At 41.2% G+C, this 24,647-nt stretch overlaps 2 protein-coding genes and 1 long non-coding RNA gene across 3 annotated transcripts in view; 2 read left to right on the forward strand and 1 right to left on the reverse strand.

Moving 5' to 3' along the window:
• LOC134285399 (uncharacterized) overlaps positions 1–24,647 on the reverse strand; it is a 401,391-nt gene that overhangs the window by 102,031 nt on the left and 274,713 nt on the right. The window lies entirely within an intron of this gene.
• On the forward strand, positions 10,686–13,666 carry LOC109419080 (general odorant-binding protein 83a). Its single transcript, XM_029880354.2, has 4 exons — positions 10,686–10,842; positions 10,901–10,976; positions 13,158–13,414; positions 13,487–13,666. The coding sequence occupies exons 1-4, from the start codon at positions 10,762–10,764 to the stop codon at positions 13,502–13,504; spliced, it is 432 nt and encodes a 143-aa protein (XP_029736214.1). The 5' UTR covers positions 10,686–10,761; the 3' UTR covers positions 13,505–13,666.
• On the forward strand, positions 20,129–21,182 carry LOC109423112 (general odorant-binding protein 83a). Its single transcript, XM_019698014.3, has 4 exons — positions 20,129–20,281; positions 20,339–20,414; positions 20,673–20,929; positions 20,991–21,182. The coding sequence occupies exons 1-4, from the start codon at positions 20,201–20,203 to the stop codon at positions 21,006–21,008; spliced, it is 432 nt and encodes a 143-aa protein (XP_019553559.1). The 5' UTR covers positions 20,129–20,200; the 3' UTR covers positions 21,009–21,182.

Genomic DNA, 24,647 nt, shown 5'->3' on the forward strand with positions numbered 1-24,647 from the left:
TGAAGGGTCCCACGAACGCTTGCAATATGGCTGTAAGAAGAGGTGCCATAGGAGGGGAACAAGGCATGGCCTGTTTTATTCGACACATCATGCAGTCTCTCGCCACCTTTGCCACCAAGGAGCGTAGCTTGGCAATTTCGAAGCGTTGCCGCATCTCGTTGGTGATGGTTTCTCGATTGGCATGGTGGAAACGTCGATGGTACCAGTCAGTAATTAAGAAAGTTATAGGGTGTTGTCTTGGAAGAATAGCGGGGTATTTAGCTTCAGTCGTGGCGAAAGTCGCAGCACCGATTCGACCGCGAAGCCGAAGTACGAAGAACTTTCGGCAGAGGAATAAGTAGATCAGGACCTTTTAGTAAATAAGAGTTGTACGAAACTCCGTCCACCTTGGCAGCCGCGTCCCAAATCACCCGAATTTCACCAGGTTTTTTTTCGGGTTGATAACGATTCCCAAAGGTAGGAACCAAGTTTTTTGAGGATCGATTGTAGCTGCTTCTGTTTTGTCGACTTTACGTATGTAGCCTTTTCTTTCGAAGTCGAGCAGCTGTTCACTTATTTGCTGTATCATCGCTGGATCTTGTCGGAACTTTTTCTCTAATGCCTTCATTCTCCGAACGGCCATGGGATACGTATTCGGGAATACCGGATCGTCGACCTTCCTCAGAAGACCAGTCTCGAATCCAATCGTCGTACGACGTGTAGTTCTCTCGAGAAGCTGCCTTGCTCTCTGTTCTTCTTCTGACTCCAACTTCTCGTTCGGAGACGTCGCTCCTAGATCTTCTAATGTGAAGTAATCTTGCAATTGCTCGTTTAGGAGGCAGTCAGAAGACGCTGCCGCAGCAGTGTGGAAGTTGACGATCGCTCTTGGAATAGATGTTGCAGAGGCACGACCGTATACGCTCCATCCTAAGCGCCATTTTGCAGCTATGGGATCGAACGGTCCGCCTTCGCGAATCCTTTGCGGTACTCTGAGCCGTAGATTGTCAAGTCCGATCAGCAATTTTGGTCGTACTTGATCGTAGTCCTCAACAGGAAGCCCTCTGAGGTGTGGGAAACATGCGGCCATTTCCTTGTAATTTAGCCGCTGGGCTGGTAGCAGCAGACAGCTTACTGTTCGCGCATTTCGCAGCTCGAAGTGATTCTTACTGTTTTTCCCAGCTATTTCTATGCTGATCTCCTCCGAATTCAGTTCGTTGCGGTTTACGTTCCCCGTCCATTGAAGAGTGAGCGGTTTTCGGGGGCCAGATACGCCGAGCTCTCTGGCAATTATTTCTTCCAGCATCGTAATCTGTGAGCTCTCATCGATGAAGGCGAAAACCGTTAGACTTTTGCCATTCCCGTAGAGTACGACGGGAAGAACTCGGAATAGAGTATAGCCGTCATTCGATGCACGTTTCGTTCGCTGATACATTCACCGAATGCGTCGATGTAGTGGGAGCAGAAGTGCTATGGAGAAGGGTATGATGTCTGAGTCTAGACCCCTCGATTCCGCATCCTTGCCATGACTTACATGGCCATTTTCCATGATTGTTTAGGCAAGTTCGACACAAGCCCATATCCTGCACCTTTTGTAACCGCTCGCCCAGAGTGAGTTGCTTGAACATGGAACAATCGGCCACTCTATGGTCCTCGTGTTCGCAGGCTGCAAACGGTTTTGGCGGCTTACGATTGTTTACTACCGCAGACCTAGGAGTCACGGCTGCATCGCTCACATGAGTCTGTATCCTCACCTTTTCTTTCGGTCTCTGTTGATTTTCGGTGCTCGAGTCCTTTGATAGGCCCGGAAGGTCGAAGCTCACTTCACTAGCCGCAGTTACCAGCCTGGCCATAAAATCGCCGAACGTTGAAACAGTTGCACGCCGATGTTGACCCTTGAAAGTGGCCCAATCCATTCGCATGGGTCCCGGAAGCTTTTCGACTAGCTCTTGCATGAGCATCGGGTTGGCCAAATGCTCCTCCTGATCCGCTGCCTGAAGATGGTCGACGAAATTCTGTATCGCCAAACCAAACTCCAATATTGACTCCGGGCGGTCGTGCCTAGGTCCCGGAGTTCGACGAATTTTCTCATGTAACGACCGAATTAAAAGCTCGGGGCGACCGTAAAGCGTGCGAAGTGTACTGATAACTTGTGGTACATTTCCCGGGAGACCCGAGCAGAGGGGAATATCAAATTAATAACTACGAAATCACAAAACCTGTTTTTATATCTTGTTTTGTTATTATTGAATTATCAAGGCATTACGTTTCCATAACATGTTTTGTTGGACAATCTTATTTTGTTATGACCAAGCAATTGGTATGCAGCCCTTAAATAACATCTCAATATTACATTCTGTTGTGGAACAAGTTTGGTTATTATTGTATTATTGAGAGTGCACAAATACTTTATGGTATTGCTATCTAAACTAAAACAAATTTTGAAACAAAACCTACGTCATTCTACAACGTTATTTACAGCATTTTAGGGAAAGCAACTGCATATTCACTCATCAATTTGTCTTCCTCTTCCATTTATCATTACATCCAAACTGAGGCAAAGTGCATGCCCCATATCATTAGCTAGTATTCCGTGGGAAAAAGTTTGCATAATGCACCAGAAAAACTACCGTATGCGTGATAATGTTTGCACCATCGTACAAATAAGGTACCCATATCACCTGTACACACAATGTCTTGGTTTTTATTGCATGTACGTAAGCTCTAACTCATATCACAGTAGGTTGCGGGTAAAAAAATCCGATTTCTTAAGTTTAAAATTTGCACCATGAAGGGGTAACAGCGGTAGTCGGGACTTGTCCACGCGCAAATGTTAAAAAAGACATTTCAGGAGTGTTTAGGAGAACCGTAAAACAGTCTTAGACCGAAAAAAGCAAGGGCAACTCTTCCCGAAGGTGTCCACTGGTCGTACAAGGTTAACATGGATTAAGAAAGCTATCGCTGCCACCAAAAATAAGATTTGGGTGAATTATATGCGCTCAATGAGAAAAATGGCAAAGAAACGCGAAATCAGCGACTTAACGGCATGGCATATCGAAAAGGAAAATTACGGTGGCCTTTATGATCCTTCGATCATAGAAAAAAAAACTTACATTATTACCAATGGCATCCAGGAGCTACGAGTAGCGCCATATAAGAAAGTCTTGAATTTGCCCGAACGCAACCTCCGTTTTTTTCGATTTCCGAAAAACTATCGATCCGTACCAAATTCCAGAATCAATAGTTATTATAACTTTTGTTTGTGTGCCAATGTCTACACCATTATGCAATGTCAAAATAAAAAAATAAATTCAAAAATTGTTAATCTTGACTTTGACACTACCACGGATACTTTTCGACATTTGCGCGTGGACAAATCACGAGCTAGGTTGCCACTTAGTCATTATGCAAGTGTAAAACTAAGAAAACAACACTTTTTATTCACAGCCTACTAGGATATGAGTAATAGCTTAAATGCCTGCAAATAAAACCAATACATTGTCTTCACAAGTCAAACTGGAATTTTATTTGACGATGGTGCAAACATTATCACGCATACGGTATTTAACGATTTTTTGTAAAGTGCGCAAAGTTAGGCCCTAGGTGCGCAAAGTATGGTACGCTTACGGTATCACATTTGATAAGAGGTGTTGTATATTACGTGACATGGAGGTGCTGTAATGTGTACAAAACAAAGTCCCTGCTGGGCGGCGCGAGGTTTTGCTAAATTTCTGAAATTGACTGAGTTGTAGCTGAAAAGTACCCAAAATACCAGCCACTGCCCAAGTGGCGCAGTAATATCGGCGTTGTTGTGGAGTTAGCGTATTGAAAAGATATGGTCTCTCGTGAAACATGCTTCGTAATTACACTGTTGAAAACGCTTTGACATCCACGTGCAGCACAACAGAACATGTGCTCGATGAACAAATTGAGATTTGAATTATGAACATGCTACGGTCAACCTTGGCTTGGTCAGCCAAAGCAAAATCAAGAAATTGACATTTATGCTTCGTAATGATTACTTTGAAGTCAATACTTTGGGCCTAGGCTGGGCAGATATGCTATTGGTGATTTGATGGTGCATGAAGAAGAAGAAGAACGATGGTGTTTTGAAAAATCCTATCCCTACCACACAGGAGAAGATTTTAAAATGCCTCTATAAAATCTAAAACAAAATCTAATTAAAAACGGTTTGATGTACGGTGTAAGACTTTGGACGGACTACATATTGAACGTATAAATTTAAATTTAACATTTTTTTCTTGGTAAGGTACTTAATTTGTACGAATCACCAATTGGGTTTTCAAATTAAGAATAATATATTGATTTTTTGATTTTATTCGAAAGAGCACCTTTTTTTAAGCCAGTATGATTTTTTTCAGATTTTTAAAACTTTATTTTGATACCTAAATTCAATTACAAAAAGATTTTTTGAAATCACCTTTTGACAGCTGGGCAACTGCTTGACAGCTCCGCCCAGTACGAAATGCGACGAGGGGTGATTCGACAACTCGCTCCCATACAAACTTTAAATCGATTTTTGAATAGGTTCCCGGGCACCAAAGTTCATGAAAATTTGGATGTCGGCTCAGTTTGGCATGTAGATTGTGAATATGGAATTATCTCAACACCACTAAAGAAGCCAATTGCAGCTGGTCTATGGAAAATTCCACGTGTATGGCAATTCGGGTTTTTTCTTAACTCACGATGACCAGATCGGTTCAGTCGGATTTGTTGTTGATGGAAAAAATAAATCTGGATCACATGAGATCAATATTGTCAAAATCGGAGAAAATTTATCGCAGATATAACCATTACATAGTTTACCTTCTTTATTTTATTGTCTGCTGTTTCATATTATGAAGTAAAAAATAAAGGCATTGCAACTTCTAGAAATTTCATCAGACTCTTCCGTATTTTTTATTTTATTCATTGCTATAATTTGAATTTTGGGTAAATATAGCATCATAGCTATTGATATGTTTATCTTTGTGTTAATTTCCTTCTTTCAATATCCCAGTCCCGTTACGGTGCCAAATTCCTATCACTTTTCTACGATTCCCAATTCTTATAGGTTAAGTAAAATTTTACCTTCAAAAAGTGATACATCTGCAAATGAGTTTTTTTTATCTCAAAATTGAGTAAACTTAGTTGAATTTATATGTCATTTTAACAGTATTGCTATTCTAACCTCTAATTATAACGTCAAAAAGTACCGAACAGACTATGTATTACGAAGTAATGAATGTTAGTGAGAGTGGAGATAGCAAATATGGTACCTACTAAATAATTCCCATAAAAATGTCAACTATACAGACAATTCTGCTCAATTGATGATTGCATTTGTCTATTATAACTTTTTTCTTTCGATCTATTATTATTCGATCATATATTGTTTGACATTATGTCATAAATATCTTTTTTCATTACTAAAAATAATCTAAAACAGAATAAAACTAAACAGCATCTGCAGAAGTAATCATATCGGCATATGATATAATTACCTTTTACCTTCGCTCACGTAGGTACGTGTATAATCGCCGTTCTCACAACGCGAACAAAACAAAAAATTAAAAAAAATCATCTCCGTCTGGAAAGAATCTTTGTCACCGCCAAAATGCACCCCATGACGAAGCTCAATCATAAAAAGTCGACTACCAACTTTTTCGTCGTTCTCTTTGTTCCGACGACGACGGGCCATGCGAACGCCACCACTGTTATTAGTGTTACAGTGCACATGTCTGCGCACCGCGATAGCGCTGTTGGTAAGAGAGAGAGGTTCATTGTTTGATCTTGCATTCAAATCTCTGTCTATTTTTGTCCTGCGACTGGCAAACATGAAATGGGGGAATGGGGAAACTGGCAATACGTAGAACCAGTAAAGCTTCTATCGTCCCTCACTGCAAGTGCTGTGATAGCCTCATTGGTAAATGCGACTGAAAATGTACGATAGCAGGATTGGAGGTTCAAATCCCGTCCATGTTTGTAAGTTTTTATAATGAATTCGATTTTTTTTATGTGACCTGTTATTTTCTAAAAATAGAATAACACACTTAAAATAATTACCCAAAAATGAGTAAAAAAGTTAGTTTTTACCCTAATTTTGCTTTCGAAATGTTATCAATAACTCTTTAATATCAAAATGTGTTATTGAAATATTTCCCAAATTCACTGTTATTAAGTTGTTATTGTAGGCTGACCAGATTTGTCCCGTTTAAATACGGGACATATATTGAAAACTCTTCATAAAGTAAATAGATGTCTAAAACACAAAGTGGATGTTGTAAACAATGCCATTTGAGCTTGAAATAACGAAAAACATGGCCAGAAGGATGCACAACGTTCGAGTAGCGAGCATTTGCAAAATCACCTGTCCCGTTAAATACGGGACGGATGGTCAGCCTATGTTATTGCCACTAACAAAACATGTTATTAAATTGATTTTTCAGGAACAAATTTTTGTTATGTGACTTGTTATTTTGCCGCTTATGACAGCCAAGTTTATAACTCAATATGTTATGTTAAAAACATGAAAATTACTAATTCCGTTATGCAGTTATTTTGCCAAAATAACGCATTTTGTTATGCTGTTGTTTTTCTCTTCTGCTCGGGGAAGAAGTCTACTACGCACCGCGTCTCTGGCATGTCCGGTGAGGCACCGCTGGAGACGAACCAGATTTTCAGCAGTAGAGTATACGCAAGATACCGTAGACTGCTCAAAACTGCTTATAAAAAGTGGCCAGTCGGCCGGGTTTCCACTAAACGATGGTAGATCTTTCCCAACAACTTTCCTTGCCGCTATTTGCTGCGGACTGAGAACACCTGGGAGGTCATGCTGCGTTACACGACTTTCTGCTGGCGATGGATGTGGACGAATCATTGTAGAATCTCTGTTTGGACCATTTGAGCGATAAACAGGTTCCAGTAGGGATTCCCAGGGAGCGTATTGTGGGTCCAGCGAATGATGTGGTATTGGTTGTTGATTCGGCATGGCGTTGTACCGATTAGGGGTGATCCAAGATGGTCCTCCGGTCACAGCAGGCCGTGGATGATGTAATTCATGGGAACCGTCCTCTGGGGGTGTGCAAGAATAGGTAATCGCGGGAAGCGACCTAAAAGGTCTCGAGGAAGATACATATTGCTGAAAAGGTTCTCGAATAGTAGATGAACGAGCTTCCCGGAAACAGGCGGCACGACTCGATAGAGAAATATTTCGTTTAGGAACGCCAGCCGATCCAGGAGGAGGGACGAAACAATGGGAACTTCTCGCAAATTGCTCCTGTGGTTCCAGTGTTGGTAGCTTCAAAACGCCTGTGCTGCCGATTGGTTCTTCGATGGTAAGTGTCGGAACATTCATTGGGGCCAGATGAACCAGCTTAGTTCGAGTGTCGCTGAGTTTACCCAAGTTTTTCCCACCTGTCATCCCGTGCGATGAGTTTGTCGCCAACCACTCTGAGACCTTTTCTCGGGAGTCCGACATGGATTCTTCCACGCTGCCACGTTTCGAGATCTGTAACACGAGCTCATTTTTCTTCTCGAGCGACTCTCTGCGGATAGACTGTTGCTTAAGAAGACGTGACTTTTCCGATTCCAGTTTTCGCTGTCGCAAACTCGATTCTTCTTCCGCCAGTTTTCGCTGCTCCACAAGCTGTTTTTTCCTTTCTTCCAGCTGACGCTGCGCTTCTTCGTGCTCCAAATTCTTTAGTACCTCTTCTTCTGCGAGTTCCATTTACTTCACTCGTGCTTCCTCCTCGATCAACTCCAACCGCGCTTTGACAATTGACGACCGACTACTCGAGGCAATTGACGACTTTTTACTACCCATTTTCGAGCTGATATTACCTTCCGACGCCTTACCGGTTGGATTACGTGTCGTTTTAGACCGCAGCCGGGAGGAAACAGAGGAACCGGCTGGTTCCTGGCTTCTGCACTGCTGGCAAACGAACGGACGACTCTGCATGGATCTGTCCACACCGGCACAGTCGAAGTGCTCCCACAAACGGCATTGATCGCAGACGATCATATGAGCACTTGACGAATCCGGTCGACGGCATGATTTGCACGGAAACCCTAGTTGTTCATAATGCTCTTCCATCCTGAACTCACGTACAAAATTCTTTAAGAATTGTTGTGAGAGGAAGCTTCCAAATCTCGTTAGCAAACGATCCTTTTGTCGGTTAGCTTAAAGCTAGAAGTTAAGATTTATTAATAGCATATCGAATTACGAATCAGATCAAAAACTTACAATTTTGGTGATCCTTTTGGATCTCAGAATCTTATCTCGAATTCTAGGGTTCTAATTCTGGTACTCTCTGTACTAATATGAAGAGATATTCACTAAATGCCCTCAGCATTATGCAATTTCAACGTACTTACGAGTAAACTTTATGATTCCTGTTTGTGATTAGGCAAACTTAGCTGGATTATAGGAGAGCTGACAATTTATTCGATGTTTCCTAAATTTGAGGGTATTGATTTAGCTAGTTGATTACACATTACAAATTTCATGATTTACCTTTGTTGAAAAGCTAGAGGATAATCCAATTCGCCGATTTAAGCCAGTAATAACCAATTAGGCACTTATTCCAATAATTAAATTAGATGTAACAAATGTAGTGGAGATATAATTACTACGAGAACAAAAATTTCGCATGGTCATTGTTTTTGTCCAAGTTCTGCTAGACACTTCATCTATCTACATTCTTCTTCACACAGGTCCACGGTACGCTGTGTTGGTAAGACCGATCGAACACTGTGGTACCCATAGCTCCACTCGGCCACAGTTGAGCTGTAGCAATGGGGTGACTTGACACTGGTATCATACCAAAACAAGGTATTGGTCGGTTACCCAGGTATTGAAAATAACTTATTTTGGTATTTTGTAGGTATTGATAAAATACCTTAACGAGTTATTGGTTTGGTGTTCAGGACTGCTTGAGGTATTATCCAATTATGGAAAAATCGCTATTTGTATGGAAAAGTCACCGATTTTTATTTTGGTATTGCCATACCTGAGGTTGTTATGCCCAGAATATACACCAGTTATTATTTTAGGTATTTTACCTCTTATGCAGGGCTTCTTAATACCTCATTCAGGTTGTAGGTATTCGGTTTTCCATACTGAGTTTGGTATTGTTCAGCTATTTTCTCCTGCTTGGGTAGGAATATATAATCCTCCAGTTCGTGAAATACATGGATTAATACGTTCGGAATCTTTTTTTATTCGGTGGTGCCAACAACTATTATTTATTGCACCTTTGGTACAAACGTAGAAAATATGGACAAACATATTATAATTAGGAATAAGATTGAACCCCACTATTTTTATCAGAGTTGATGCACTGCACAGCGAGTTCTTTTTGTACGTCATCGTATGATAAGCCACACGCGTGAGTCTATATACCGCAAATTTCGTTCACGTGTAACTTTTGTCACGGTCGTGTGCGAAAAAATAATAGTACGTTTCGGGAACTAATTGTTTGCCAAGTCTGATACTGTGCTGGAAGAAGCGCATGATTATTTCTAGACATGGAGTTAATTACAGACGAACCGTGACTGGACGCTTCACCGATGGCATCATCTATTCCAAATTGATGGGGAGCGAAGAAAAGTGCCCATACACAAGACGACTATGGACTGTGGAACTATGGATTGCGGGAATGCACGGGCGAACAGCGGAAAGTCACCATGATGGGACAATTAGTCCTGCTGCTGATTCCCACACTATAGATGAATAACTTGCTTCTCTGGAAAATGATTAATCTAACAGGTTGACGTGCTGCAAATTAATAGACAGGGTCAAGCAAATGATTCTAATGACATCGTTCCGTTTCAGTTGATGACATTTTGGATGGTTTATAGGACTTCTGGAAGCCTAATGAGTGCAATTACTCTTAGTGAATTCCATTTTCTTGTCCAATGAATTGTGATCGGACAACATCGTAAACATCGTTTGTACTTCTCCGAGGCAACAATTATATAACAATTAATTTGTCAATCATGTCCTGGCTTTGGAAAGTTTAGTTCGCATGTTGTATGTCCCCGCGAGCCGGGACAATCTTGAAACTATAAATCCTCTCTCTAGTTAATTGATGATGAACTTTTTTAATTAAAGTTCGAACACATAGTAGCAGTCTCTTCGCTTCACTTTTTTGCTCTGTATCTGGTCGCTGCCGCGGGGCATTTCCGTAGAAGACACTTTACCATTTTTTTCGCCTGTTCAAAACAAAACTATACATGAAGACTGTGAGCAGAATAAGATTGGAACGTCGGGCAACTACATTTAGCAGATGCCAGCAGAAGCACCCCACTGCAGCAAGAGCAGAGCACAACGTCCCTGGCACACTACTCAAGACAGAATGAGTCTGTAAAAATTGAATTACATAATTACGTTCTCATTCCCCTGAGTTTTTCAATTCGTTTTTAATCTTTTTCCCATTTACGCCTCTGTTCGTCACAAACAGAATACGACGTGGCAATGCTGGGAGCAGTACGTAGCAATTAGCTAGAACATGGCGGCAAACGGTTTTCATAGGGTTGTTGGCGGTTGTAGCACATTGTCACCAAGCTTTACATTATCTGTTCAATTTTTTCTTCGATTTCCAGATGCTTGCAGTAAATGGCGTAGCTGGGGGATGGTTCTTGGCAGTGCAAGATTGTATGACTCTGCACAAATTAAGAGGTAACGATTTATATTAGGGAAAAACCGATATATATCATCATTGTAAGAAAATATCTTCAGTAGTAAATGAACTTTCAAGCGAAGATTGTGCAATTCCCAGAGAAATGATTCGTTTTGTAGTTATTGTTGCAAGTTGTGTAGTTGCATTGTCGGTTGCAGATGTGACCCCTCGCAGAGATGCCGAGGTACCAATGAACTGAAGTGGTATAGAATTTGTTTTAATCATAACGTTTCCATTTTTAGTATCCACCTCCAGAGCTATTGCAAGCTTTGAAACCACTTCGTGAGATCTGCCAAAAGAAAACAGGAGTCTCGGATGGTGAGTTCAAGTTTATAGTGGGGTATGTTAATGAATATATAAAGTAATAACTGTCATCCGACGTTTCGGTCACATTGATTGTGCCTTTGTCAAGGAATCTGTGAACAATGACCGTGTAAAAGGTCAGATTGCAGTTTGCTTGAAAACGCATTGAGTGAATCCACAAATGATGTGATGATGGTTTGCTTTCTTTGAAGTTTCAAATTGAGTTTGTTCAATTGTTCGAAAATGTCAGCCAAATAAGCTAACTGTAGAATCCAGTGAGGGTTGCTCACCATGTCCAAAAGTTCACGTTTGGCTTGGAGTTCAAGAATAGCCATCATTTCACGTTTGAGTTCAAAGAAACGATCTGTCACATTTCCTTTTGACAACCAACGCACATTGGTGTGAAGAGCATTTGGTGGTTGGAATCCATGTTGGCACAGTTGCTTTAAAGCTCAAAGCGCTGGATTTAACAAAATTCCCAACTTTGTACATTTGATTCAAAACGATGTTCAAAGATGTCGGTAGCGTCTTAGAAGCAAGTGCTTGACGATGAATCATGCAGTGAGTGGCTGTTATCTTTGGATTGAGTTTCTTCACCATCGCCTGGAACCCTGATTTGCTCTCTAACATGGCTGGAGCACCATCGGTACATGAGCCACACACATTCGCCCCAGAAAGCCCATTGGCAACAAAAACCTTCTCCAAGATATCAGATCCTTTGGTTGTTGTTTCGAGAGGCGAACAAAAATGAAACTTCTCCTAGACATTTCCGTCATGAACGTATTTCGCAGATACCATTAACTGCGAACACGACGATACATCTGTGGACTCATCGAGCTGTATGCTGAAAAGCCCAAACTTTGCCGCCTTTATTTCAAACACGACTTGGTCTCTAATGTCCGTTGACATGTCACTGATTCGTCGCTGAACGGTGTCATCCTACAACGAAATCGCCGCTAATTTCTTTTCCAGGCCATTTCCCAAAACAATTTCCACCATCTTCAATGCACAAGGCTTGATTAAGGTTTCTCCGATCGTGTGCGGTTTCTTTTGCTTCGCAATCTCCAACGCTACGACATACGATGCTTCCACAATTTTAGCATTAGTAGTGAAAAAAAAAAAAACACCGGCCTTATCTACCTTCATCCTTTTGATATTCCGTTCACTGCGTTCGACGAAATCCACACCTTTATCCGTATGTTGCGGATGCAGTTTCTGGAGGTGCTGCTTCAACTTACATGGCTTCATGGATTCATTGCCCAACACTTTCATGCAAATTAAGCATTGAGGTAATTCTTCATCTTTAACAGCAACGAATGTAAAGCCAAACTGAAGGTACGACTCATCGTACTTTCTCCATTTGTCGGCCATGGTAGTCACCAGTTAATAGTGGAAAAACGTCAACCACTTATTCAAACTTTATAAAAATATCGGTACTTGCCTGAATGTTTGGAATGGGAAATAATATTCACAAAATGCCGGTCAATAATCGCAGCTCCGAAAGAAATCAACAATCGACAATCCAATATTGAAAAAAAGAAACAAAAACAAATCCAACGTCTGAGCGCGCTGTAGAGAACGTCAAGAGAGACGAGATTGACGTTTGTACAAATGAAGCATAAAAATCATCCGTTTAGATTTTGCTGCATGGGATGTTTTCATGCTAAACCATGATACACTGAAATGCCAGTGTTTAAAATTGTTTTTTGTCATTCAGCTCAAGATTATGACATAATATTTTTGGGTGGACAATTTCCCCCCTCGAAGGGCTCAATTGCCCCCGGTTGAAAACCACTGGTGTAAGGGTACGAAGGAAGTCGAAATTCAAAGAACTTGATTTCAATCCATAGAGCGTTGCACCGCTCTGAAATCAATAAAAACTATACACAACAAGTACCTATAGGAAATTTCTTACTGGAAAATATCCTCAATAAGATCAAAATACAAATTAACGCTTCTTATCCTCAAACACCACTTAAACTGGAGACAAAGCCATCTTAAAATGCTGCCATGAACCTAGGCATATGAGAAACCACTAAAAGATTTTCCTTGGCCTTGTCAAAACTTAACTGATACAGACTTTTTGAAAATAGAGCATTTCCTCTTCAGTCACAGGAAATCATAATTAAAAACAATACAAAACAATCAACGAGAAGCTTACTGATACACCATTTCGTATTCCATATCCACTTGCAGAAGCAATTCTCGAATTCAGCGATGGAAAAGTTCACGAAGACGAAAAGCTCAAGTGCTACATGAACTGTCTGTTCCACGAGGCGAAAGTAGTTGACGATACCGGCCACGTACACCTGGAGAAACTACACGACGCCCTTCCCGATTCAATGCGCGATATCGCTATGCACATGGGCAAGCGCTGTCTGTACCCAGAGGGTGAAAACCTGTGCGAGAAGGCATTCTGGTTGCACAAGTGCTGGAAGGAGTCCGATCCAAAGGTATGTGAACAACAATGTTGTGTATGCTACGAAAAGAGTCGTTGAAATTTTAACTCCTTTTCATATTTTCAGCATTATTTCCTGATCTAAAAAGGGATGAAGACCGACCAGCAGCAAAATGGTATTCACTTAGAATGAAGCAGCACGCCCAAAAATGTGACTAACTCCTGACCAAACCAAAATTTAACATAGTGAGTGACTAACAAGAAGCAACAAGATAAAAAATAAATAAAAATTTGTATAACTATAAAAGGCTTCATTTATTGATATGATGTTTGAATCAGTGTTATTCATAGTCGTGGTTATTCGGGACAAACGTTAAAGCGTATTTTGAGACTTCAGAATGTCATATTCTTTTTTGAGCTTCTAAGTACTGCTTGTCTGTCACTCCTTATCTATTGTAAGTTCTGCGGAGCTGGCTGAAGACCCGTCACCGAAACAAGCTGATAATGATTGTTTGATTAATAAAAGAAACCGTAGATTTAAAAAAACATATTTGAAAACTTACTCTTGCTACATACTAAGTTTTTGTAAGATGTAACAAATTACATCAAAGAGAGGATGGAGTTATGGAGGAAACTTATACAATTCCCAAATAGTGCTCCCCCTAAGTTACGATCCCCCTGTTTTAAGCGTAAATTGGGGTTTAAGTGTACAACTGCTCATGTGCAACCAATATCTCTCTTGAGTGAAGCGCATTGAATAAATATCTTCAAACATATCTAGTGATTATTGGAAGCACTACAAACACCCAGCCTCATGCATTTTCATTAATCATATAGTTTTGAAATACCCAAAACTACCTTGAGCGTCTTCAGACCGTGGGATTTGAACTTCCGTGTATATCACCGAAAACCCCGAAACGCTTTGAAATCTATACTTTAGCTCTCAAAACCCTTAGGTAGCAAGCTCGATTTAGCAGATTTATATACGATGTGAAGCGACGATTTCCACGATTCAAAGACATCATATACGATGCTAGCGAACTTGCAGCTTAACACTAAGAATGTATGTTTTTTCACGATTTTTTTCCGATTTTGTACGATTCAACCGATTACATTTATCACCTTTTATGATCTGGTATAGTTGCCTATGAAACAAAATCGAAATTGAGATTTTATTTGGCATAAAATGCGATTTTACACAATCATTGTCAACAAATATACATATAATTTTACAAATCTGATTCAATTTATAAAAATATACGATTTTGCCCATACTATGATTTACGATATGTGGTTGGCTGGGCCTTGCGGGCGCGTCCACAATTCCAACGCCTACAGCCACCTCTGCTGAATACACAGTAAACTGTAGATCATCCAGGATCTATACGGCCTCCAAGCACTGTGGAAAAATATCTTTGTTAAGGATGCTTACTGCAATTAATTGTTTGCTAATAAGAACTCTGCAGCTTTGCTGACAGATTCGGTCCCGGGACATATGTAAGGCCTGTTCCGCGGAACTGCGTAACTGGACTTCTGTAGCCATGTGAAGCGTCTCTTTTTTTCTGTTTTTTCCTTGTTCACCGTTTGTATAGTCAAATCATGACTCTCACTTGCGTTCCAAGAATCCAGGCCAACAGAACTCTTCGACGCATCGCTTGATCTTGCCCTTCGTTCATTTATTCAGTATTACATCAAATTCAAGATAAAACTGAATCAACAATATTTCTCCATAATACACGGTTCGTGGCTGCCGTTCTCCATCCTCGATCACGCGCGATGCTCGCCAAGTCACGCTTCACCTGGTCCGCCCATCGTGCTCTCTGCGTTCCACGCCTTCTTGTGCCAACCGGATCAGTTGCAAACACCAACTTTGCAGGGTTATTGTCCGGCATTCTTGCAACATACCCTGTCCATCGTATTCTTCCGGCTTTGGTCATCTTCTGGATGCTGGGTTCGCCGTAAAAGTGCAGCGAGCTAGTGGTTCATCCTTCTCCGCCACATACCGGTCTCCTGCACACCGTCGAAGATCGTTCTCAGCACACGTCGCTCGAAAACTCCTAGTGCTTGCAGGTCCTGCTCGAACATGGTCCATGTCTCGTGTCCGTAGTGGACCATCGGTCTTATCAGCGTTTTGTGCATGGTGCATTTGGTGCGTGGGTGAATCTTTTTAGATCGCAGCTTCTTCTGGAGTCCATAGTAGGTCCGTCTTCCGCTGATGATGCGCCTTCAAATTTCACAACTCACGTTGTTAACAGACGTCAGTAAGGATCCGAGGTAGACGAATTCCTCCACCACTTCGAAGGTATCCCCGTCTATCGTAACATTACTACCCAGAGGGATTCGGTCGTGTTCCGGTCCGGCGACCAGCATGTACTTTGTTTTTGAGGCATTCCGACCTTTACTGCTTCAAGTTTCAGGCGAATGTACAGTAGTATGGGACCCGCTTGTATGGAAAGAATAAATCCTCGCTCCAGTCGACTTTTTTGATTCCATTTTGGTCCCATATGAACTGTGCAAAATTTCAGCGCAATCGGTGAAACTATAATTTAGCGCAAGCGGCTCAAAGTTTGCATAGGATTTACTATGGGAAAAGTTACACTTTCAAACAAAAAATCCCAGAGGTCGCCCTTTGTCTCCTTAATTCAAATCGATCAACGCTTCTTGTAGAACAATCATTTATGAAACTTTCCTTCGAAGACCGCACAACGATTGGATGCTTGTGGAAAAAGTTATTGATTTATTACCGATTAGAGATCCAACGAACGGCTTTTTGTTTTGTTTTATCAGCAGCACTGCTGCTGCCGTTGTTGCATGGGGTGACGGGAGGCATCACCACCCCCGGACACAGCAGCAGCCAAGGCAGCAGCTACAGTGCTGCTAATAAAACAAAACAAAAAGCCACTCGTTGGATCACTAATCGGTAATAAATCAATAACTTTTTCCACAAGCATCCAATCGTTTTGCGGTCTTCGAAAGAAAGTTTCATAAATAATTTTTCTATAAGAAATGTTGATTGATGTGAATTAAGGAGACAAAGGGCGACCTCTGGGATTATTTATCTGAAAGTGTAACTTTTCCCATAGTAAATCCTATGAAAACTTTGAAACGCTTGCGCTAAATTATAGTTTCACCGATCGCGCTGAAATTTTGCACAGTTCATATGGGACCTAAATGGAATCTAAGAAGTCGACTGGAGCGAGAATTTGATATTTGTCCCATACTAATGTACAGCTCTGCCACCGTTCCAAATATTCTGGCGATAGTGTCCATGTCGTCCGCAAAGCACACAAATTGACCGGAGTCGTTCCCCGGCTACTGAGCTCGGCTCGTCGCATCACGTCTTACAGAGCGATGTTGAAGAATTGACATGAGATTTCGTCACTTTGTCGCAGTCCCCGGCGAGACTCAAATGAACTATATAGTTCACCCGAAACCCTTACGCAGTTTTGCACACCGTCCATAATTGCTTTAATCAGTCTAGTCAGCTTCCCAGGAAAGCTGTTATCGTCCATGATTCTCCATAGCTCTGCGCAGTCGATACTGTCGTATGTATGCCGCTTTGAAGTCGCTGAACAGGTGATGCATTGGGACCTGGTATTCACAGCATTTCTAGAGGATTTGCTGTACGGTGAAGATCTGGTCCGTTATCGACCGACCGTCGATGAAACCGGCTTGATATCTACCCACGAACTCATTTGTTTTAGATGACAGACGACAGAAGATGACCAGGGATAGCACTTTGTAGGCAGCATTCAAAATAGTGATCGCTCTCAAGTTCTCACATTCCAAATGGTAGCCTTTCTAATGAATGAAGCAGATTACCCCTTCCTTCCACTCCTCCGGTAGCTGTTCGGTTTCCCAGATCCTGACTATCAGCCGGTGCAGACAACTTTTCTGGCCCAGCTGCGATACCATCCTTACCAGCTTCTTTGTTGATTTTGAGTTGAAGGAATGGCATCCTTCACTTCCCGTGGGAGTTGGTTAATTTCCGCCCTCCGCTGCACTGGCGTCGTCGTTTTCTTCGCTGCCTTAGTCTCCCGTGCCTACGTTCTCCCCGCCATTCAGGTGTTGGTTGAAGTGCTGCTTCCACTTTTCGATCACCTCACGTATGTCTGTCCCGTGAAGAGGCTTCCGTCCTTATCTCTGCACATTTCGGCTTGCAACACGAAGCGTTGAGCTTCTGGTAGAACTTCCGTGTTTCTTGGGAACGACACAGCAGTTTCATTTCTTCGCACTCCGCTTCTTCCAGGCTGCGCTTCCTCTCCCGAAAGAGAAGGGTCTGCTGTTTCCGCTTCTGTTTGTAACGTTCCACGTTCAGTCGGGTCCCTTGTTTCAGTATTAGCGCCCGCGCAGCGTTCTTCTCCTCCTAAACCGTTCTGCCACTCTTTGTCGATTCTGTTCCACGTACCCGATGGTGCTCTCGGCTGTGTCGTTGATGGCTGCTTTCGCTGTTCTCCAGCAGTCCTCTAGAGGGGCCACATCGAGCTCGCCCTCGTCTGGCAACGCGGCATCGAGATTCCACGCGTTAGCTGAGGCGACATCCGGTCGCTCTAGGTTGTACCGTGGCGGACGCCGGTACCGTACATTGTTGATGACGGAAAGTTTTGGGCGCAGTTTGACCATCACCAGATAGTGGTCGGAGTCGATGTTGGCGCCACGATAGATCCTGACGTTGATAATGTCGGAGAAGTGCCATCCGGCAATCAGCTTGATGGACTCTACTCCTGAAGAGCACATTATGAGATGAAATTGCTCGCTGAGGTGTGTACAACTTGTTAAGTCAAGCTGGTCGAGCTGCTAACGTGAGTGATTGACGTCGATCAGCAACATTGGCAGATTCAACCGCAACTGCACCACATCCTCTTCTTGATCTTATCTTTACGTTGGGCGAGTTTTCCTTCCCGAAAGATCCATTTTATTCCCTTTCTTAACGTAACGTCCCAAATGGAACAATGCTTCTCAGCATAGTGGTTATATGAGCGTTTCCACAGTTGACCTGAGCACTTCTTCCATCAACGACCGTTTTGCAGTGTATGTCGTACGTAGCAGGTACTCTATGCTCAAGGAGGTCACGGAAATGTTCATTATCTTGCTGACTACCCGCGTGTCTACTACATCAGCTATGTGGGTCCGAAAGCTACAGGTTCTGCATTGGCGTTTGTTTCAAGTACAGCAACACATTTCATGACGATTCTGGCTTTCTAGGTATAGTGCTCTTCTTGAACAACTCATTTTGGCCATCTCAGATCACAACTTTAACCAAATCAACAACCCAGAATTGTAGGAAAATGGGGACACAGCAAACGTGCTCATGACCTTTACCTTATTTCCAACAGACCAAAAGCTCCTCAGAACACGGTTGACTAGATGCAAGAACCTGTTATGCAGCAAGGTTGTTAATCGATAAATTATCGTTATCGTCGATACAGTTAACGTCTGTTATCGTTTATCGTCGATAACGATAACGTCTTCAGACGGATTCGTCATCGGCGATACAGTTAACTGTGGAAATTATCGACTCGATAACGTCTACGGAAATTTTTCTTCGCGATCTGAGCCGTTGTTGATGCCGTCACTAGGGTAACTAGATTTATCGTAAAATTATCGAAGGTACGTTGATCTTTGCGTTGATTCATCGTTTGGTTATCGTTATCGAGAGATTATCGAGCAACCTTTATCGTTATCGAGTTTGCGTTGAGTTAACTGCCGATAATTTATCGGTTAACAACCTTGTTATGCAGTGCCTTTGTTGATCGTTGTGTTATGAATACCTCTGAGTTGCAGGATGCCGAAATATTTGTACTCTTCGCATATTATGTATATTCAAGCATAGTCCGAATCTTCTCCTGTTCGTTGATGCGTAATCAGCTGACAACCATTAGTTGACCTCGACAAATATGGATTGACGGACATTTATCAATTCCAAAATTCATCCCGATGTCGTTGCTGAGCACCATCACAAGCTGCAACAGTTGATGCAGTCTTAACTTATTCCACAAGCATCATGTCATCCATAAAGAAGGTGTGGATAATTGTTGTACTTCTTTTCCCACTTTTCAATTGGTAGCCATATACCTAGTTGCATTGGTTGAGTTCTCTGCTGAGGGGCTTCATTGCAAGGTTGAACCATATCGGACTGGAAGCATTTCCTTGGAATATGCCCTTCCTGATGTTGTGAGTTCTATTTCGTCGGTGATTAGTAGGGACGTATTCCATATGTCAAATAGTCACATAAGAAAAAACTTGAACTAATAAGAAATAATCTTCAAGTTGATTGATTTTCGGACAGAGATAATCAAAAAACTTCATGTAAATCATATAAAAATTAAATAACAAAGCTTCCATAAAGAGTGTCATAAACAGTGACAAAGCAAAACAGCAATGAGTCGAAACATAGCTCACCGTCCGTATTTTTCCATAGGATTAATTTTGTGGAAGTTCAATCAATCACTTATAATTTCACTTTTCGAAGTCTCATTTTCTATCTATCTGACTCGCAATACATAGAACTGACATTGATACAGCATAGCGGTAATTAAAGCAACTAATAACGTCTCATGAACGCCTGAAGGGACTTAACATTTTTGATTTATGTGTATTAGATGGCTATGGTGTATAAAACTATTTTGACTAGCTTTTTATTATTGTGATCTTTGTCTATCACTTTATTCATTTCTAATGTCGTTGATCAACAAAATTGTTAGGTATGTTATTGATCCAACAGAAATCGGAGAATGATAATCAATTTTGGATGGTTGAAGCAGATAAATAATGACATGATTGAAAGAGAAGTTTAGTTTGGCTTGAGTGATCAAGAGGCGTACATGTATGTCTCATCAAAATGAACGGATCAGTAGCTTTGGTTATAAGTGCTTTGGTTACATTATCGATGGGCGATGTAACCCCACGCAGAGACGCTGAAGTTTGATTCTAAGAATAAGTGAAAATATTTCATTTATAACACTTGTTTTATTTACAGTATCCACCACCAGAATTCTTGGAGGCAATGAAACCTCTCCGTGAAATTTGCATCAAAAAGACTGGAGTTACTGAAGGTAAGGTGGAAAATAATAAAATTTTTGGGAGAAGTGAATAGACAAAAGTTACTCGATGAATCTTAGTCTTGGACTACTGATCACGGTGGGTTTGCTTTGCCCGGCGTTTTGGCTTTTGAGTTAATGACTGACATCCACTTTTTGGAAGAAACAGTCCCAATCGCACTTATCCAGTAATTTATTTAGTTGTGTTATCATGCGAGAGATACTGATAAACACCTTTAGCATGGAACAATCATATCAATTTTTCACTTTCAGAGGCAATCATTGAATTCAGCGATGGCAAAGTTCACGAAGACGAAAACCTTAAATGCTACATGAATTGTCTGTTCCATGAGGCCAAGGTTGTCGACGATACTGGGCATGTTCACCTGGAAAAACTTCACGATGCTTTACCGAACTCCATGCATGATATTGCCCTTCATATGGGAAAACGTTGTCTGTACCCAGAGGGAGAAAACCTTTGCGAAAAGGCATTCTGGCTGCATAAATGCTGGAAAGAGTCCGACCCTAAGGTAATATATATTTTATACGGCAATTTTCAAATATTAATGCAATTTATTTTTGTTTTTGCAGCATTACTTCCTGATCTAAAAATAACGGATACAGAAACATAAAACTTAAATTGAAACAGCACATAGAACTGTGACTAACTATTGAGAAATCAAATGAAAATTTAGTGTGTGACTAACAATAAATAAATAAAATTATGAAATAAGCAATCGAAAAATAGAATAAAACATTTAATAATCAATTCAAATCTCATAACATTAGAAGTGTGCTTTTATTATCCAAAAAAAAACCTAAATTTATCTCACAACGTATGACGCTGTTTCATGCGTGGAGGACTTGAAACCTACTTGGAAAGGCAGCCAACGTCAATTAAAAAGCAATAAATTGATATGGGATTGGGATATCACAAGTATGTCGACACATAGTCATGCACATAACACAAAAAAACTTTAATTTTATTTCGCGATAATCACGTGCTTTTCAAGTTTACAAACAGGCTGAAGTTTAATCTTTTACAGATACGACGCAATCTTCAAAGAAGCACACGAAAACACTAAGTGAATTAACTGGGGCTTTTACGAGAGCAGAATTTTCTCCTTTTAACAGATCGTTCGATGTTTTCAAGATGATACAAAAAAGCAAGAAAACCAACCTTTTCCTTCCATCGCCATCGATGGGAGATGTCGTACATCAAAATTCAATTTGGTTAAGAGCACTTGGACCTTTGTTTTCGATTTCTTTTAAATAGAAAAATATTTCACTTTCCCGACCAGGCCAATCTCGAACTGAAGTTCAAACCAAACAGAAAAGGAAAATTAGGTACACAGCAGTGCGCCTCTTCGGAGGCCCCTTCGACCGAACCGAACTAAACTCTGATCAATGAAAAGCAGTGAACAAGGTGACAGGCAAGCAACTCGTCGTGGGATGGGATCCGACTAAAATTTGTTTGAAATGGCAGCAGATGAGCACGAGGAAATTTTTAGCGGTAAAACATCATAAGGATATAAAAGGGATCATTGGGAAACTGCGACTCCGACGACGGAGATGACAAAAACGACAACGACGAGTTCTCTGCGGGAGTCTTTTGTTCTTTGAAGTTATCTCATCATTCAAGCGCACTGTGATAGCGAAGAATTCGAGTAAATGATATTATGGAAAAAGAATGTTTAGCGGAAGGGAACACAGAAAAACAATTTATGGAATTATGGTATCGCTAAAACAAAGTTCTTTGTAGTTAAATTTATTTGCTTCAACATAAACGATTGTTTTGGATTGTGGAGACATGCAAATCACATCAACCAATTTTCCGCAAACACAATCGAGATAGAACCCAACTAAAGTGCATTTTAACACAATCATAACAACTGCTGATAGGAATAAAGGTTGATATTATTTTGTTCTTATAATGTCAGTTTTGTTTTATGCAAATATTCTAATAAGTTTAAAACACTTTTGGTAAGAATCCAACAAACAGAAATTATCCTTATTTTGTTATTTGGTCAAAACAACAAAAATCGACAGCTGAGAGTAGCGCGCCTAGCTGTTACTATAGCCAGGACATTGTTGTTCTTTTAACATCAGCTAGATTGAAAACCTTTATCGACAATAGTCATTGAGGCGGCCATCGCGGCCAATGTGCCTGAACATAGGCGATCTTCCAGAGATATGGAAAAGACAAAGCTTGGCTCTACTGGTACTGTACGAAGCTGAGTCCCCTGGTTACTTCCTCGATTCTTGCAGCAAAACGAGCTTCTTGATCATTCCATCTGTTTGGGAAATAACCTTCATTCATGCATTTCTGTAGCGCCATCCTGAACATGTCAGGGAACGCCTGTATCGTCGTTTTTCACCCTCGAGCAGTCGCGCCTTTAACTACCTGAAACGACGCCGCGCTCACGCTGTGTACCACAAGCGTGCATTTTTCATGGTACTGAGTACACGACGCGACCGCTCCCGGTTAATGCCACATTGGGGATTCCATCCGGACCAGGAGCTTTCTTTACCTTCAGGCCCTTGGGAATTACTTTTAGCTCTTCGTTGAAGATCCGTAAGCCTCTCGATTCAGCTTCACATCAACCAATTTTCCGCAAACACAATCGAGATAGAACACAACTAGAGTGCATTTTAACACAATCATAACAACTGCTGATAGGGCCCATATAGCCGAGGCGGTAGACGCACGGGTATTCAGCATGACCATGCTGAGGGTGACGGGTTCGATTCCCGGTCGGTCCAGGATCTTTTCGTAAAGGAAATTTCCTTGACTTCCTTGGGCATAGAGTATCTTCGTGCCTGCCACACGATATACACATGCAAAATGGTCATTCGCAGAGGAAGCTCTCAGTTAATAACTGTGGAAGTGCTCATAGAACACTAAGCTGAGAAGCAGGCTTTGTCCCAGTGAGGATGTTACGCCAAGAAGAGGAGAGGAGAGTAACAACTGCTGATAGGAATAAAGGTTAATCTTATTCTGTTCTCATAATTATTTTATGCCGATATTCTTATAAGTTTATAAAACTGTTGGTAAGAATCCAACACAAACAGGAATTGTTATTATTTTTGTAATTGGGTAAAAACAGCAAAAATCGACAGCTGAGAGTAGCGTGCCTAGCTGTTACTATACACACCAAAAATCGATTGAATGTTTCAGCAAAATTTTGCTGAATTTTGCCGAGCTGAAGGCTTCAGCAAAAATTTTGCTGGAATTCAGCAAAATTTTGCTGATTTGTTTAGTAAACTCTGCTGATCATCAGTAACGTATTGCTGAATTTTAGCAAATTTTGCTGAAAGTTCTGCAAAAAATTTTGCTGGACCCTTCAGCTCGGCAAAATTCAGCAAAATATTGCTGAAAGCGTTTAGTGTTGTCCTTTTAACATAAGCTACACACTAAGATTCAGATGTTCCAGCTCAGTAATTTATTCGCTGAGTTCAGTATTTTTTCCATCTTTTTACTGAGTTTTCAACAGCTGATTTATCTCGGTATACTCGGTGATCGTATTTACCGTTCACCAGCAATGATATTTACCGTGCTTCAGTAACTTTTGACAGTTCATTAGCTGAGCTTCGTAACTCACTTACAGAATATCCGTAAAATAACAACCGAGCGTACCGAGTTAAATCTGCTGTTGAGAACTCAGTAAAAAGATGGGAAAAAATACCGAGCTGATCTTAGTGTGTAGATTGAAAACCTTTTTCGACAATAGTTATTGAGGCGGCCATCGTGGCCAATGTGCCTGAAAAGTGGAAAAGACAAAAAATGGCTCTAGTGCCTGAACTCGGGAAGCCTCCGGACCGGAATCCTTTAACCTTTTCGAAAGAGCACGCTCGCCTTCCGTACACTTAGTGAGCTACTCTCTTCAGTAGCTTCCCGAGGGTGCCCAGCAAACATATTTATTTATTTATTTATTTGACAACATATTCGGCTGAATGCCGCACAGACTGATCAGCTAGACTTAATTCTATTTTTAAACACTAATTTACTTATATTAAAATCAAACGAGTCACACACATCATTAAACAACCTACAACACGAATCAAACGGGCTGTGATATCCGTAATCCGAACGATGAATGGGAATCCACAGCAATCTTGAATTACGAAGCCGGCGGGCTGGAGCGTGGAAGCGCAAGTTGCTAAGAAGACAGCTGCAATCGATTTTGTCGGTGACCACGTCGAAAACAAACAGTCTTTGCAGCAATGTTCGACGGTTGGCTAAAGACT

This window comes from Aedes albopictus, chromosome 1 (assembly GCF_035046485.1).
Source record: "Aedes albopictus strain Foshan chromosome 1, AalbF5, whole genome shotgun sequence".
NCBI lineage: Eukaryota > Metazoa > Arthropoda > Insecta > Diptera > Culicidae > Aedes > Aedes albopictus.

Bases quoted from the DNA above. Each gene is read 5' to 3' on its own strand.
- LOC109423112 (XM_019698014.3), top strand. From the start codon at position 20,201: ATGAACGGATCAGTAGCTTTGGTTATAAGTGCTTTGGTTACATTATCG. The intron at 20,282-20,338 runs GTTTGATTCTAA...TTTTATTTACAG, and splicing joins CCCCACGCAGAGACGCTGAA to TATCCACCACCAGAATTCTT. The intron at 20,415-20,672 runs GTAAGGTGGAAA...TTTCACTTTCAG, and splicing joins AAAGACTGGAGTTACTGAAG to AGGCAATCATTGAATTCAGC.
- LOC109419080 (XM_029880354.2), top strand. From the start codon at position 10,762: ATGATTCGTTTTGTAGTTATTGTTGCAAGTTGTGTAGTTGCATTGTCG. The intron at 10,843-10,900 runs GTACCAATGAAC...TTCCATTTTTAG, and splicing joins CCCCTCGCAGAGATGCCGAG to TATCCACCTCCAGAGCTATT. The intron at 10,977-13,157 runs GTGAGTTCAAGT...ATCCACTTGCAG, and splicing joins GAAAACAGGAGTCTCGGATG to AAGCAATTCTCGAATTCAGC.